At 39.1% G+C, this 18,600-nt stretch overlaps 1 protein-coding gene across 2 annotated transcripts in view; it reads right to left on the bottom strand.

Annotated features, from left to right (window-relative positions):
- The window catches only part of LOC112624661 (cytosolic beta-glucosidase), a 127,199-nt gene extending 109,379 nt beyond the window's left edge, over positions 1-17,820 (bottom strand). For both annotated transcript variants that reach the window (XM_025385498.1, XM_025385499.1), the window contains exon 1: positions 17,661-17,820. In XM_025385498.1, the coding sequence (XP_025241283.1) occupies positions 17,661-17,718 (58 nt within the window). In that variant the 5' untranslated portion in view covers positions 17,719-17,820. The remainder of the gene's footprint in view (positions 1-17,660) is intronic.
- Positions 17,821-18,600: the final 780 nt, after the last annotated feature.

The raw sequence follows: 18,600 nt of genomic DNA, 5'->3' as shown, positions 1-18,600 counted from the left end.
TCCAGTTATAACTAAAGAGAGAAACAAACAAATAAACACATTTTTTAGGTGCTTAAGCTGATGACCTACACTAAATATTTCTAAATTGACTCTATTAGGCAAGACGTCTTCCTTAAAGATGTTAAATGTTGTGATGCATCCAACTGAATTTTATAACTTTTGTTCTCATTTGCCTAAGGCCAGTTACCATTTTCAGAGCCCCAAGAATGACCTAGTTTAATTGAATCCTGTTTCAAACACTTAAACTTTCACACTCTCATCAAATTGGGTTTCTAAATAGAAATTAAAGTTGGAACAAGAAAATAAAACTTTTCGTGGAAAGGTGCTGTTGACGTAAGAGCAGAGCTGTACCAGAATGTTCATGCAAATGAGAGAGCTGAACAGTTACTGTGAGATTTGGGCAAGTCTCAACGAGTTAATGCTACCCGAGCAAAAGGAAATATTTTTAATTATTTATTTTACTTCTTCCCTCAAATATTAAATAATGCAGGTTAAATATAGATAATTAATAAAATATCAAAAAATTGGATATTTTTAAATCACCCACAATTTTGTCTGTAACACCTGTAGAAACACACTACACAAACCTACCTCCAAGCTCAGGGAGCATAACTGACTGAGCCCCCAGCCACTGAGTGTTGAAACTTGTCACAGCATTTCTACTGACACCACAGTTCCCCAGGCTGATCTCAGTCAATGCTGAGCGTAGCAAAGCTAAGAAAGTAGGCCTGTTCCTGGAGGATGTGCGACTCTTCTGACAGGTGACTTTGGATCAAGGACTCTCCAAAGATCCTGATGAACTTCCCGTTGAATTGCACTGTAGTCTAAATGGTTCACCCCAACTCCCTTTCTTCCTTTACTCTCTCCTTCACTTGTCAGACATGCATGATAGCCTTTCCTGGCTCCCTCCCCATTTTCTCTCATGACCATTTTCCTGAATAAATGTCTTGCACGTTCAATATCATCTTGGTATCTATTTCTCAGAGGATCCAAACTAACATACCAGCTGATGGCAATAATGATGAAGATGATGAGAAGGATGATGATGATGGTAATAACGGTGGTGGTAATAGTGGTGATAAAAATTATAATGATTTGGCCGGGCGCGGTGGCTCAAGCCTGTAATCCCAGCACTTTGGGAGGCCGAGACGGGTGGATCACGAGGTCAGGAGAATGGCGTAAACCCGGGAGGCGGAGCTTGCAGTGAGCTGAGATCCGGCCACTGCACTCCAGCCCGGGCGACAGAGCGAGACTGCGTCTCAAAAAAAAAAAAAAAAATTATAATGATTTGTTGAAGTCCTGTTTTTAAGCCAAGCCCTGTGTTAAGAGATTGCCTAAATTATTTTATGCTGCACTGCCAATTAACTGCAATAAACTTCCAATAGGTGTTATTCACCTGAGAAAAGCCCTAAACAAGAACAAGACCACATTACTTTTGAATATAAGCAGTCAAATTTGAAATTTGGGTTTTCTTGTTTGAAATTTTGGTTTTCAATAGAGTGTAGAATCACTGGTACTAAAAACCACCACTTTATATTACCTCTCTGTATTAGTATTTTGCAGTATAATCATCCGGTCGTTTTTCTCGACAGTTATTCTATAATTATAGTTAACTCAAAATGACAGAAGTAATAAGTAAAGCCTATTTTGCAAGAAATTGAACTGTGATCTTATTTTGGGTTTTGTCAATGTTTTTTTCCTTAGATTGGGGGGAAATCTTTGCTTCTTGGTTACATGGATATTACATACATGATGGTAGGAGTTGAGCTTCTAGTGTACCCATCACCCAAATATTGAAGATTGTACCCAGTAGGTGATTTTTTAACCCTTATCCCACCCTACCTCCCAGAAATTGAATTTTTACTTGAAGCTTTTGGTTCTTCTAAAATTTGCAGTTATCAACTTCACTTTGATTATATAGACCTAATGCAATCATTCAAATACTATTAGTAAACTTATTCTAATAAAGTATTTTCAGATTTGTATCACATATATCAAGAGCCACTATATCAACTCTGTATAGTTTGGAGGAATTTTTCCAGACCATTAAAACAGACAAAGGTCAAGCAAATAAGCCGAGGCCAAGCAACTTAGACAATTGAGATCATTAAAACATCTAAAATAACAATGCCTAGCCTCCAGTTTTAGAATTTATTGACACTATTAAATAGACCACTTAATAATAAACCAATGGGCTTTTTCAAAATGAAACAATTGGTACAATGAAATGCACTTGAAAAGATTTACATCCCATAGCATATTTCTAAGAAGGAACATTGGCTTGGAACTTGTAGCAGCTTATTAAATTAGAATAGAACTCTCTGGTGGCAGCAATGCCATTTAGGATAATTTGAGGTTCCTTTGACTCAAAAATAAATTGACTTTCCTAAAGGTACCTCGGGAATTATTGGGTTGGTCTTTAGTCCTGGCAGATTTCTTCTGCTGTATCAACATGGCTCCCTGAATGCAGTTTTCTGAAATTTTCATGCTAAACACTGATAAAGGTAGCTACATATGTTTGCTGCTATGTGTCTATTGGCAGCATAAAGAAGGGTTCCATCAGCAATGATCAAGAAGACCTAATTAGATTTGCTTGAAAACCTGGTCTTACTATGTCAAAACACATTTAAAAACCACCAGACTAGAAACATTCTAAAGTTATTTCTAGTCATTGGAAGGTTCTGTAAGGATGTCAGTTCTATACGGGTTTCCCATGAGACTTTTCAATCCTTCTGCAGAACTTAATCCAGGCATTGCAACCTTGCTCATCTTTGCTTCTCTTCTTGTTTCCCTCTAACACCCTCTTTCAAGCATTATCTTTCATTATGACTTTCCCCGTCAGCTGTGGTTGTCTACCAGAAAATCCAACCTGAAATGGAGACAGAAATTTTCAGTTGCCTCCCAGACAATTTTCTATAAATACCTTAAGGAATCTGAAATCCAAACTGAAGTAGTTAAATTTCTACCACACAACCTCCAAGTCTGCTCCTTCTCTAGTGTGTTTTACTTCTCTTCATGGCATCCTCAGTCAGCCAGTTACCTAAACCATAATCACAAAAGTCACCTAAGTCTTCCTCCTATTTCTTTTATGCCCTAAATTGCATTCATGAACATATCCTTTTGATTTTCCCTCAATGTTTCTTTACTCTTTTTTTCTCCATTCTGTTCCTGCCACCCAAATTCAGGTCTTCATCATCATCTGCCTCATCTATGGCAATAACCTGACAACTTTTCGCAAGCTCCATATCTCCTTCTTTCGGTTTATTCTCCACACTGCCACCAAAACTCTTTCAAATATACAGACCTGACTGTATGATACCCTTTGACTAAGTATATTTTATGGTTGTCAGATAGCTAATGCACATGATACTAACACTAATTCCTTAGCCTAGTACTTTGTGTGCATCACAACATAAAGCTTCAGGTTCTGCCATTAACCCTGTCATCAGAAAACACAGCCTATGGCAGGCTTTATCAAAGTGTGAGCAATCTACAAAGCAATCATATAGGCACTTACAAAAAATATAAATTCCTGGCCCTCATCTGTGAATACTATTACTGTAGTCTCATATGAGGCCCCCAAATCTACATTTTAACTAGAACTAGAACTCCAAGTGGTTCTAATACATCCTAAAGTATTAGAATTCTAACCCATGTACCTACTTAACTGTACGTGACTACATCACTCCAAAAATACAATAGAAATATTCATACTTGTATGTCTCATGTCAAAATATTTTTCCCGCTGATATGCCCTTTTTTGTGTCTTTTCTTGAAAACAAAACAAAATAAAACAGAAAACATGTCTTCATAAAACCCAACTTAGATACCCCAAGTAATCTCGCATACTTTATTCTTTTTTTTTTTTTTTTTTTTTTTTTTTGAGATAGAGTCTCTCTCTGTTGACCAGGCTGGAGGCTGGAGTGCAATGGCATGATCTTGGCTCCCCGCAACCTCCACCTCCCAGGTTCACCTGATTCTCCTGCCTCAGCCCCCTAAGTAGCTGGGATTACAGGGGCACACCACCATACCTGGCTAATTTTTTTCTGCATTTTTAATAGAGATGGGGTTTCGCTATGTTAAACAGACTGGTCTCGAACTCCTGACCTCGTGATCTGCCTGCCTCAGCCTCCCAAAGTGCTGGGATTATAGGCGTGAGTCACCTCCTCTGGCCTCACACACTTTATTCTTATTTCCCCATCCTGCTCACCTTTGCTGCAAAACACCGTTTTGTCTGTTCTACTGTTGGGGCTGTCACATCCTGCTGTAGTCATGTACCTGCCTCTCTCCCCACCCAGAATGTTGAATTCAAGCAATCATTTTGTTCACCTTTATACTCCCAGGCTCTAGTATCCGCAGTAGATAAATTTCTAATTGGGATTAACTACCAGCTATATAAAAAATAAAATGTAATTTAATTATTAATTTTATGCTAGGGAAGCCAGGTCTCCAAATACAACATGAGACAGCACTTTAAATTCCAGAGAACTTAATCCAGACATTGCAATCTTGATCGTCTTTACAGATGCAGATCTTTGGGGTAGAACTTTTCTGAATCTTCTTACATAATTTTCTCCAAGCATGACAAAAGTCATTATCAGCAACGAGCCAACTACATCATAGCTTTAGTATGGTTGTATCTGGTCTTTATTTCAGCCATGGAAAGAGTACTAGCATGACCCTAGGGGGATATTTGGCCTCAGCTGTATAATGTCTATGCTGAGAACCTCTCAGTTCTCCCTTCATCAAACCACTTGGGAACAAGAATTTATGTGTGCCTACATTTGCCAAGTTCTCAGTACTATAAGGAACCAAAAGACGCACTAGAGTCCTCATCACCTCCATCACTGTATCCTGCTCTTCACACAAACACAACAGGGAATGAGCAAAGCCCATTTGTAATATTTCACCCTGTGAAAGAGCCTTAGTCTCCCACACCGTTACAGAGTGGCTGACGTGCAGCCCTAACCTGGGTCTGCAATCTAGTCCTGGATAATAACTTAGAAGATAAATGAAGTAATGGACCATCAAGAGAAAATGTTGCTTTTCCAAAGATCCCCAAGTATGCATCTGCATGATGGACTACAATGACTCCAAGGAAGATTATTGTCTTTAGAGTAAATAATATGCTTTTTTCCCCAAGTCTCAAAGCCTGTATTTAAATGATTATTCATAGGTGTTGTGGGAGACGTTAAGGCTGAGCTTGGCAATTCCCAACGTAAAAATGGGTAATGTTTCAAAAACCTTGCTTGTGAGTCACCTGCCCAGAAACTCACTATTGCCTCTTACATTATGTTTCAAATTCTCAGACCGACCCCCAAATCTATTTATCCTCATTACACACCTGAAGAGTATTTAGTGACACCTACCCCAATTTACACCAATTTACACCAATTTACAGCATTGTTCCATTGGGAAAATGTCCCCTCAGTTCCCAGTCAAGTGGCATGCAGATACAATTCTACCTGCATTTGGAGGGGCATGGGGCATGAAGAAATATGAAATGATAGGAGCTGAATTTGATCATACATTCCCAGCAATCAGAATTCTGTTCATCTTATACATACATTTTTAAATGCCTGTCTCTAAAGGATTGTTGTTCGCCAGGAGCAAAGAATTGCAGCCTTCACTATGAAAAGAGAGATTTTCAGAGTTTGGAAGTGGCTTTTACCCTCTCTTTGTTACCTTGATGAAATACAAATGTGATTATGAGAAGATTTGACATTGAATCCCAAACTTCCAACCTCTTGTCTATATGTTCCATTTTTCCTTTAACTCCATTAAGTGCATATTGTGATTAATATACATTTTAAATGGGTTTTAAATGGGTGCATCATAGGAAATATTTTCCTATTTTGAAGTAATTTAAAGCCAAATAAATTTACAGTTTTGAAATATAAAATAAACTCTTTCAGATTTTAAAAAAAAAACTTTTTTCTATTATTAAAATGTAAAGGATTTTTAAAATCTCATTTATTTTGTCTATTGGTTCTGCTTAACATTCTTCAGCCCAGTCCACTCTCAATTATCCACGCTAAGGAAGGGGGATCAGTGGCCTGGATAATCTAAAACAGCAGACGATTTTAAAAGCCCTTGTATTTGGCCTGGGCATACTTTACAATCAAATTCTGATTAGCCATGCTAATGCAAGGAAGAGCAGGCACCTTGAGAAAGATCCAAAGCCAATACAGATCTGTTCATCTGGTTGAGGGTGCCCCAAGGAAAAGGGCCACATAGCGGAGCAGAAGGTAAACAACAGGGCCCCAGCTACTGCTGACGGCACCACCCACGACATGCAAAATACAAACACACGGCTCCAATAGTCATATCAGCACTTCTCATGATGTCAGTCCTCTTTAGATACATGGAGTTTTGCTCAAACGCCCCCAGGTAAAAAGGCATATTATCCATGCTGTTCCAAATTGTTAATAGAATGTTTGTTCATATATACTAAAACCTCTTTTAGGGGTTCCCTTTGCCCCATCAGTCACCGAGTCCTTTACTACCACTGCCGAGTTCACAGTAACACACTTGGGAGAGTAGCATAAAAGATGAAAGAGACAGTGTGCTGGAGTAGCTCAAGCTCCAGCCTGGAAGTGAGAAAGACTGGATTTTTGTCACCTTTTGATCTCTGTTGATGCCAATAGTCATATATATTCAAGCAAAGGGAACAGCATGTGCAAAGGTACAGAGGCATCAAGGTCATGGCACATTTAGCAAATAACGTATGCTTTATTTTGGTCAAAAAGTAGGATACAAATAGAGAAGAAGCAAGAGTGAAATTGGAGTTGTAGTCAGAGAGAAAATTGCAGGGTTTTTTTCTGCTATGCGAGAAGTTCAGAAATTATACTGTAGAAGGTCAGAAGACATTCCAAGTTTTTAAATAATTGTTGTGATTTATTGAACAGTTAAAATTTGCGCCCCTTTGTTCTATGCATTTGATACTTATGAACACATTTATATTTACAATGATCCCAAGATAAGCACTATCACCACTCTCATTTTTACAAATGAGGAAACTGAGACTTGCAAAGCTTAGGTATCTTCCAAGATCATTTAATTGGTAAGTGGTAGAGTCAGGGTTTAAATCTAGTCTGTTTGATTTCAGAGCTCATCCTCTCTCTCAGAAAATGGAATAATGTGGTCAGAATTGTAAAAGACCATGCTAGAAGTAATACGTAGGAGAAATTGGAGGAGAGTGGAGAGGAGAGAAGCAGACTTTAAGAAGTTAAGAAATGCTAAGTTCCAGAAGTAAAGGAAAGGTAGTCATAATGAAGAAGATGGGTATAATCAAGAGGTTTAGAGGAGATAGAATAAAAAGTAATTGGTAAAATAAAAGGAATGAGTAAGAGGAACAGTCTAGCATATTCCTGGTTGGGCACTTGTGTGACGGTCTAATAATTTTTAAAGATTCATTTAACCTTGTGCACCAGTGAACTTAGCTAGGAAGCAAGCAATCCCTACCAGATGGGAAAGCCGAGGAAGGAACAGCACAACTGACACCTTTTTTCCTCCAGTACAAGGCTGGCACGTATTTGTTAAAGTAAACAAACGTCCTCTCTTAACTGACTAATTTCGTAGTAACAAAAAAATTCATGTATGACTATGTGGTCCAATAGATAGAACCCATACACCAAACGAATAATTAAGATACAGTTATTTTTATCTGGTTTCTCAAAGTTAAATATATTGACTCACATTTAGCTTTCTGTGTAACATCCTTGTGCACTGTAGAAAGGTAGATAAGGGAGAGAGGGAACAGGAAGAGGAGAAAGGAGGCAGAGAAATGTTATAGCTTATCAAGATATTTCTAAGTGTGTTAAGAAAACCACAACCATTTACAGAATGCTCTTATCAGAGAAATAAGTGTATATGTACATGTAAGTCTGTGAATACACAGGAAAATACTGAAAATACATATTCTAAAATTTTAAATATCTATTGGCTGATTATTTTATTTTTGGCTTGTTTGTATCTTAAATGTTCTAAAATTATCTTGTATTCCTTTCATAATACAAAAAACATTTCTAAACATATGTGATTAACATCCACTCTACTCAGAACCTTGCTGATACAAAAGGATATACAGCCAGACGCAGTGGCTCACGTCTGTAATTCCAGCACTTTAGGAAGCCAACACAGGTGGATCACTTGAGGTCAGGAGTTCAAGACCAACTTGGCTGACATGGTGAAACCTCATCTCTACTAAAAATACAAAACTTAGCCAGACCTCGTGGCAGGTGCCTTAATCCCAGCTACACAGGAGACTGAGGCAGGAGAATCGCTTTAACCCGGGAGGCAGAGGTTGTGGTGAGCCCACATCATGCCACTTCACTCCAGCCTGGGCGACAGAGTGAGACTCCATCTCAAAATAAATAAATAAATTTTTCAAAAAAAGAAGAATCTACAAACAGGTAGACCAACTCTTATAAACAACTTACATATACACATAGAGAGGGCAGCAGATACCTTTCAGCACTGCCCATGAAGCCAGCTGAGGTCCTGGAACACTTGGTAGATGCAGAATGTGTGTTTGGAAATTGAGGGAGGCAATAAATTATGAAAAATGCAAATGGATTGGATCAGCGGACCTCAAAAGCAGATGCCAAGACATGTGTTCTTTCTCGGTCATAGTCACCTCCCCCTGCTATGACTTTTCTCACAGTATCTGAATATTTCGCTTTCTCTTGGTGTACTGTCTGAAATTCCATCAATTCCACATTAGCTCATTTTCTTAGTCCATTCTGGCTGGTGTAACAGAATGCTGTAGGCTGACTGGCTTATAAAGAACAGAAATGTTTCAACTCCAACTTATGAGTGAGAACATGCAGTGTTTGGTTTTCTGCTCCTGTGTTAGTTTGCTGAGGATGATGGTTTCCAGTTTCATACAGGTTTCTGAAAAGGACATGAACTCATCCTTGTTGTGGCTGCATAGTATTCCATGGTGTGTATGTGCCACATTTTCTTTATCCAGTCTATCATTGGTGGGCATTTGGGTTGGTTCCAAGGCTTTGCTTTTGTAAATAGTGCTGCAAGAAGCATACATGTGCATGTGTCTTTACAGTAGAATGATTTATAATCCTTTGGGTATATATCCAGTAATGGGATTGCTGGGTTAAATGGTATTTCTGGTTCTAGATCTTTTCAGGAATTACCATGCGGTCTTCAGAGAGGGGAATATCACACACCGGGGCCTGTCGGGGGGTGTGAGGGAAGGGGAGGGAGAGCATTAGGACAAATACCTAATGCATGCAGGGCTTAAAACCTAGATGACAGGTTGATAGTTGCAGCAAACCACCATGGTGCATGTATACCTATGTCACAAACCTGCACATTAAGCACATGTATCCCAGAACTTAAAGTAAAATTTTTAAAAAAAGAAAAGAAAATTATTCTTCACAGTTCTAGAAGCTGGAAGTCTAAGATCAAGGTGCCACTACAGTCAAGTTCTGGTGAAGGTGCCTTCCTGGTTGATAGATGGCTGACTTCCTTCTGCATTTCCACATGGCTGGGATCTCTTTTATTTAATATGAGGCAGAATTCCCATTCGTGAGGGCTCTGCCTTCCTGACTGTATTAGTCTGCTTTGATGCTGCTGATAAAGACATACCCGAGACTGGGTAATTTATAAAGAAAAAGTTGTGTAGTGGACTCACAGTTTTACATGGTGGGGAGGCCTCACAATCATGACAAAAGGTGAAAGGCATGTCTTACATGGTGGCAAGAGAGAATGAGAACCAAGCAAAAAGGGAAACTCCTTATCAAACCACCAATCTTGTGAGACTTATTCATTACTATGAGAACAGTATGGGGGAAACTTCCCCATGATTCAATTAGCTCCCATCAGGTCCCTCACACAACATGTGGGAATTATGGGATCTCCAATTCAAGATAAGATTTGGGTGGGGACACAACCAAACCATATCACTGATTAATCACCCCCCAAAGGCCCCACCTCCAAATACCATCACATATGGGGATTATGGTTTCAACTTACGAATTTGAGGGGAACACACACATTTAGCCTATAGCACTCATCTTCTTTATTAAAAAGCACAGGACTAGAAAATTTCTAGAAGTTGGATATATTAGTGATGACAAGGAGGATGATAATGATAAAAGGGGGGAAATTCATTCATTAACTTTGAATAGTACCTCATGATTTATGAGGCACTTTCTTCTTTTTTTTGAGACAAAGTCTCACTCTGTCACCCAGGCTGGAGTGCAGTGGCGCGATCTCGGCTCACTGCAAGCTGCGCCTCGCGGATTCACGCCATTCTCCTGCCTCAACCTCCCAAGTAGCTGGGACTACAGGTGCCCACCACCACACCCGGCTAACTTTTTATATTTTTAGTAGAGACGAGGTTTCACCATGTTAGCCAGGATGGTCTCGATCTCCTGACCTTGTGATCCGCCTGCCTTGGCCTCCCACAGTGCTGGGATTACAGGCGTGAGCCACCGCGCCCGATGGAGGCACTTTCAAATATTAATACATATTAATAAAGACTTCCACATAAGTTAATATTATATTAAAGTCTCCACTTGTGTTAATAAAGATTTCCAGTTCAAGGTGGGGAATACAGTGAACATATGTAATTCCTTTTCTTCTCACAACCCCATTGAAATAACAGTAAATAAGAGAAGGAATCCACAACTGAGTTGAAAATAAACAACCAAAAAAGTCCCAACAGAACAAACATTTACTGAAGTACTTTTCTGGGCCAACCAATTCGGAGAGAAGACCAGGCCTCAGAGCAATCATTATGGTAATTAAAGGATTATCTCTCTTACAGCTGGCTTGATGGGTTTTTCTTCTCCATAAACAGGGTCATTTGTTCTGCCTTTACCCCATGTTGAAGTCCTAAGAAATGCTTCATAAAAGTGAAAGGTGTGACTGGGGAGAACTCCCATCATGGATACTGAGGCCATAGAAAAAAAATAGAACAAACTCTAGAGCTAAAAATATGAACTTGAAAGGTTGTGCAGAAAGGAAACACAAAAGTAAAAATCAAGCACACTCCTCCTGAAAGTCCTTGCTATAAGGCAGTTATCAAGGTCTGAATTTTGGCTGTCTCCACTCACGCCCATAGTCTTTTGTGAGACGACTGACTGTCAATAGATCCCACCGACTTATACAGAAATCTGTTTCTTAAAGAGCCATCCCTGACTCAGTTCATAGAACTATCTAACTTCAAAGGAAGCCTAAATCAGTTACTGATATTAATCAACATAATCATTCATTCATAAACATCATAAGGCATTTGACAAAAAACAAGTAACCCAAAAGATAAGGACCAAAATTCTTTATTTGATACACACAAAAAAGAAAGAGAAATTAATTTTAAAAGTTTTTATTGTAAATTGGTCATTTATAATTGTGTATATTTGCACAGTACGAAGTGGTGTTATTATTTGTGAATACGAATTTTAAAAATTAAATCAAGCTAGCTAACATATTCATCACCGCATATACTTAACATTTTTATGGTGGGATCATTTGAAATCTACTTTCTTTACAATCTTGAAATGTGCTATATTATTAACTATATTCACTACCCCATGCAATAGATCTCAAAAAAATTTTTTTTCTGCTCTCTGACTGAGGTGTTTTACCCTCTGATCATTATCCCCCAAGATTGCCCCCACCCAGTAGCTATGTAACCACTATTCTGTTCTGTGCTTCTATGAGTTTGATTGTTTTAGATTCTACATGTAAGTGAGCACATGCAGTATTTGTCTTTCTGTGCCTGTGTTATTTCACTTAGCATAATGTTCTCCAGGCTCATCCACATTGTCTCAAAGGACAGAATTTCCTTTATTTTAAGGCTGAATAGTTTTTCACTGTGTATATATTCCACATATTCTTTATCCATTCATCTGTTTATAGACACTTAGATGGATTCCAATATAGATATTGTGTTGCTGAAGTGAATATGGAAATACAGACATCTCTTTTACAAACTGATTTCAAATCTTTGGGGTAAATACCCAGATATGAGATTGCTGGATCAGGAACTTAATTTTTTTTAATGAGCATTATTAAAGAGATTTGAGAGGTGACAACATACAGAAAATAAAACATGACTTCCTGAAACAGAAGCAATTAAATAATTCATTCCTAAAATTAGATATATGGTTGCCAAAAATGAATATTCAATAGAGGAGTTGAAAAATAGAATGAATTCAGCTAAAGTCCAAACACAGTTAAAGTATTGTCATTTGGAAGAAAAAGTTGAAGAAATAAACCTAGATCCAAAGAAGCACAAAATGTAAGAAAAAGGTCTCCAACATTCATCCAATGAAATTTTTTAAAAAGAGAGAGAGAGATCAGCATTAGTAATTTGCAAGTGAGAAATTGGAGACTTAGAGAAGTTAAATAATTAAACTCTCTAGTAGTCTATAAACGGAGTCCAATATATTTTAGATGTGTCCCCCCTCCTAAGCCTAAGGCTGAAATTCAATCAATACATCTAAATGTGGCCTCAGTAGTTGTGTATGGCTGACGTCCGCTCTGACCAGTCAATCCAAACGTCAGTCTAGTCTATGCCTACTGTTTACAGTTGGTATCTGATTGGTGAGCATGGGAGTATATTTGTTGATTAATATTTGAATATCATCCCTCTCTAAGCCTATATACTCTTCCAATGATGCCTACATAATTAATTTCATAGTACAATGAAAAAGGAGGGCAATATTTGATATTTTTGTGAATTTCAAATTTGAAACTGAGGGAAAGAAATAAGAATGGTTTCTGTCATGTCAACTTTTAAGCTATGATAAATTTTGTGAGTAAATGCCCACATCTCTGCTCCCTATTTCCTTATATACCAAGAAATAAATGACCATGCTTTAAGTCTCCTTCCCTTCCTTCTTTCTTAGGTGGTCCAGACAAGCAGCATATCTGTCTGGATATTCCTCTTCTAGAAGAGTACCAAGGGCAGCCAAGAGATCAAGTCTCAGACTGAGATGCTTAATCCATGGGATTTAGGAGAAAATAGAGACGAAGACACACAGTTAAAAATCTGTTGAGTGAAGAAAACAATCAGGAAGTAGTCTTAGAGAAATATGGGGCTTGTGCTGACATTTACAACGAGTAGATGAAGTGTGTCTCCAGCTCAGGTTTGTATGAATCAGTTGAGTTTTTTTTTTTAAAGGATCAAAGAAAAAACAGCCTATATAGAAACACCATAAACTCAAAACCAAAAAGTACAGCTGTCATGTTCTTTTTCCAATTTTTAAGTGCACACACACACGCACACACACACACACAAATGTCTTGACTACAAGAATCCACCTTTAACATATCATGGCAAATAGAGATGGCCAAAGTCTGAGACAACCCCTAATTTCTGACGACATAAAACCAAAGTCAAACTTAAAATCAACTGTTGTATTAGATTAACATCAAGGATTCACAATGGCATTCATAAAACTGAGGCCTTTGACGCCTTAAAAACCACAAACTCAGATCCCACTAGGAAGCATTAACACAGTAGTTTAGAATATGCTTAGGATTTGTGGGATTTTGCAAAGCATATTCACTTCTTAAGAGCCTTCCCTGAAATCACCAGCAGTTAGAAACTCTTAAGAACTGTAGAATTGGGTCCTCAGTGTCATTTGCGTAGCTCCTCCATGGCCTACTATGGAAGTAAACAAAATGCCACGGAGCTACCTGAGGTTTTTGCACCTCACATTCCCTCCAGCCAAACACAGAGGACGGAGTCAGCTTCATGAGGAGTTAAAAATCACGGGAATTTTTCTCCACTTAAAAATATTGCGGGAGACTCACTTCTGTACGTACGATGATTTTTTGCACTTTTTTCCCTGCCTCTTAGTCTAACAAATACATTTTATAGGTTTTACACGGTTCTTTACAACTCACCTAAAACACATAATTTTCCTCCTGCTTATACCATTTATTTATTATTTATTTATTGGATTTATATTGTGCTTTCCTCCAAAAGGCTCAAGGCACCATGCAGTCAACTCTAATATAATAAACATTAAACTCTTCCTTAGGACCATAAACAGTGAAATAGCCAGAGGAGAGGAAGAAAGGATCTGAACAAGGGCAGGACAAAGGAAAGGCGTGATTCCAGCAACATATGCAACCAAGTAGCCAATATGTTGGGAGACCTGGTGATAAGGCCCAGTCCCTGCCCCTCTCAGTGGGCCCCACCTACAAAGACCCTGACAGTATTTTCTATATGGAGAAAAAATATCTCCATTCTTGCAGTGAGAGTGAGGGAGGGTATGCTACTTATTCTTCAGGGATTTCAAGAGAATATCTGAAAACAAATATACCTATACAGACAACTGTATTTTGAATACAGTGGAAAGAGAGACAGTAGAAAGAGATACATGGTAATGTTTTATAACAAGTATTCAAAGTGTTAGATTTTTTTTTTACAAATACAATTCAGGCTCAGTCCTCAGTTCTGCTGAGTGTCTCCTGACTTCCAAAGGATCTGCACACCTTCAGAGGCCAGGGCAGCACAAAACTGCAAAGATTATCAGAATCAAAAAGAGACAGGCTGTTCTTGGCTTTTCAATCCAAGCCTTGCTGATTTGATAAAGCCACCAGTGAACTTCCTGCACTGTAATTCAGTCGATGGTGGGAGACATGGTTAAACAGTAACTCTCCTGGCAACTGATGGTGAACTAGTCAAGCATGAGCAAGGAAGGAACATATTCTAACTAGCAGTCAAAACAAGAAATGACCATTCCCACTAAATGGAGTCGACAGTGTAACTCTCCTTCTCTCAGAGTGCAAGAGAATACAGCCAGGAGAAAGAAAAATAGTAATAGTACTGACATTAATATTAGTATTTGGTGAGCACTACATGCTGGCACTCCTATACCACAGTTACATACGCTCACCTCTTTAGTCCCTAGAACAAATCTACAGAGTGAGTATGACTATGTTTCAAATTTCACAAATAAGGAAACAGAGGCTTAAACACATTATTTGCCCAAAGTCACTCTGCTGGTAAGTGCTTGAGCTAAAATTCAGACCCAGCACGAAAGGATCAGGAAGAGATCCTAGGGTGGAAAACAAGCAAACATGCAAAAGTTATTCTGTGAGTTGACAAAGAGAGCAGACTGATGGCTCTTGGCAGAGCATGCTGGATCAAGTACCCTACCTTGTCAACTATAGGTAGAAAGTTAATAGCAGGTTAGAGGCCACACATAAAGACCTCAAAATATGGCAGAAGCAAGCCCAAGTCAAAAGAACATAGGATAAACTGGCTCCAAGTAGACAGAAGAGATGCAACAGTATCATGATCTCTTCACATGAGATCATGTGAAGACAGGAGCTCCGAATGGGCCCGTTAAAGTTACTTCCAGGTCCTAAGCGGGCAGGAACTGAAAGCTGGTTGTTGAAACCCACTCTATTGTCTTGTATAACTAATTGCATGTTTATGTCAAGTTAACTGTAGAGTGCCAAAGTGAATCATTCTTTGTAATTCTTTTGTGATCCTCCCAGATACAAATAACATGCATCGAGCAATTACTAAATGCCAAGCACTTAACACACGTTACCTTATTGAAACCTCATAGCTGTGCTACACAGGAGACACCATAATAATCTCCGTCTGACAGGCGAGGAGGCACAGAGAAGATGAGTCATTTGGCCAAAGTCACAAATCTAGTAAACAGAAAGATCGAATCCAAGTCTAAAGAGTCTTCCCCCAAAACTCATCTTAATAATCACCAGTGCTTTGTTGCCTCTAGCATCTGATTCTGTTTACACCATGCTGGTACTCTATCATGCTTTCTCTGTTTTTCTGACCTCTCTTTTGAGATGGAAACTAACCAAGGTCATTGTTTTTGCTTTTATTCCTAGAGGGTCAGCCTATTCAGTCACCCTCTACGACAAAGTGGAAATTATCTGGAAGAAGACGAAAGATCCCATGTAGCGGGAAAGGTGGCATGGAATCTCAGCCAGCCAGGACATTGTCAGACGTTCTTTTAAAAGAGCCTGGTATCACAGATCATATATGTGCAATAATATACATAATCCCCCAGTGGGAGATGTCTTCTACATGGCAGTTATCACAACTGTGTAGTAGAGATTCCTCCTTCCCATTCTAGAGGATGAGGAAATAGCAACTGAAGCTGGGAATCCCAAGCAGCATGGGTTGTACCAGGATCAACTTGTTCTGTTTCTTTGTCTAGAAAGATCTCCCCATATTCAAATGGCACTCTCCTCCTCATATCTTAAGTTTAGACGGGATAATGCTAGTTCACAAAGATCCTCCTTAATGACCCATCCTGAAGAACTGGTTTTCACATGACCCTTTCCCACAACATCCTATTATCACCATAGCACTTACCATAGCAGTCATTATTTCATCGATTGATTGACTTGTTTTTCTTGGTGTGTAAGTTTTCTAGGGGTGCTGTAACAAAGTGTCACAAAATGAAAGGCTTAAACAACAAAAATGTATTCTCTCACGGTTCTAGAGGCTGGAGTTCCAAAATCAAGGTGTCAGCAGGCTCATGCCCCGCCGAGACTCTAGGTAAAATCCCTCTTGCCTCTAAGTTCGGTGGTGACTATTGCTCCTTCGCTTACTGTAACATTCCAATCTCTCTCTCACACACACATAGTGTTCTCCTTGTCTCTTTGTTCAAATTTTCTTCTTTCAAATTTCCAAATTTCTCAGTGTCCAAATTTCCTTCTTCTCAGGACACCAGTCATACTGGATTGCTTATCTGCCCTACTCCAATATGATCGCATCTTAACTTGGCTAATTACATCCTCCAGTGGCCAGTTCTGGCTTCTAGAACTGTAAGAGGATACATTTATGTTGTTTAAGCCCCAGAGTTTATGATATTTTATTACAGCAATCCTAGGAAGCTACTACAATAACTCACTTTGCTTTGTTTAATCTAGGGTTTCACATACTTATTTGGCCAAATAAATATTTTCTGCATGGTAGCTATTAACAACCTCTAATTCCCTGCGGGGGGGGGGGGGGGAAAGGCGGACATATGTGTTTTAGAAAAGTAAAGCTAATCTTCCTGTTTCACAGATGAAGAAACTGAGACTCAAGGAGGACAAAGAATTCATACACTTGTGTGTGGTAGGATGAAGACTAGAACTGGGGCTCCACAGCCATTCTGGGTACTCTTTGCCATTTGCTTCGATTCACTTCTCAGCTGCCCCAGGAAATATGGTGGCATACAAGATTAGACTTGGCTTGGCGCTCACTAAGAATAGAACAGGGAACTTTTCCCAATTAATGAAGGGCTCTTCGAAAAAATCGACCCAATATTTTTCCAGCTAGTAGAAAAAATGATTCTCCTTTGTAGAGGAGTTGGGGCAAATGGGTTCTAGAAATCAATTATAAAAGCAGCTGGTCTAATGTAAACTGATGTCTCAGCTGAGTTTGGACTGACTGAAAATCCAGCCACAGCTTAGTTTTCACGTCTTCATCCCTCCACCTTCCCTTTTGCCTAAAGAAAGAGACAAGAGAATGTGAGCCCCCACCCCCGACGTGTTTGAAAAGGGAAGCAAATTCATTGATAACACTGTGGACTGTTCAATTCTTTGCTTCTTTTCTTTTTACCTCCTTACCCCCACCATCTTCCTCAGGTACACAGAACACACCAGGAATAAAGCATTCCCACCCCAGTGAAGGCGAGAGTGTCCCCTACCTTCTACTTGATAAGCCGCAGTGGCTGCCGCCCATCCAAATCCCACAGGGAAGGCCATGGTTTAAGAAACTGTCTACTGGGATCCTCAGCTGCCAGAAGCAGAGCACCCTTTGGCCAGAGGAGCCAGGCAATTGTGCAAACAGAAAATGAGCTCTCACCCCAGATTGGAGCCTCAGAGTGCAAATATTTATGCAAACAAGAAGGAAGCAGGGGCAAAGGACACTTGACTGCCACAGCCTTGATAAGAATCCAAGACACTTTGTACAAGGCCATCAATTATACTTTCTTCCCCCTGCACTCCCTGATTCTTAACAGAGTTGATAACCCTGGGTGCTAAGTCCCTGATGTGGCAGGGCACCCATTTACCTGATGTTTTGCCTTTTAAAGTAACATTAACATTGTTTTAACAAGTCATATAATCCTACTAGAATTTTCCCTTAGTTCATGGATCATCCCAATTCCTGATCTGTACTCTGTAGAGGTAACCACTTTTAACCATTTCTTCTGGTATTTCATCCCGTATTGTTTAAATGATAGGTGGTGCTTCTTATTTTTTTCAATTTTAGATAATTATTGACTTCTGGGTATAGGGCAGAGGATCTAGCTTTCTCTCTCACTCTCTCTCTCTCTCCCTCTCTGTTCATCCTCCCTCCCTCTTTCTCTTCCACCTTCTCTCATCTAGCCAACATGATAAAATTACCTTTTCATTTAGATGAATTCAATATTTATATTACTATGAGTCTGTATGGCTCAAAGCTGAGCCATGTAGTATACATACCATGCTTCCATGCAACTTTTAATTTTCTCTGGGGTTAATCCACTGCCTGATCTTTATGTTTATTTCATTTTCTTTATACCTATTACTAATTCATCCTCAAACACTCTGACAGAAGAATACATCTCTGAGTTGTTCAAACAACTCTGTCTTCCCGCTCCATTC

The sequence above is a fragment of the Theropithecus gelada genome, chromosome 5, assembly GCF_003255815.1.
Source record: "Theropithecus gelada isolate Dixy chromosome 5, Tgel_1.0, whole genome shotgun sequence".
Lineage (NCBI taxonomy): Eukaryota > Metazoa > Chordata > Mammalia > Primates > Cercopithecidae > Theropithecus > Theropithecus gelada.
This window is presented reverse-complemented; position numbering and strand designations above follow the sequence as displayed.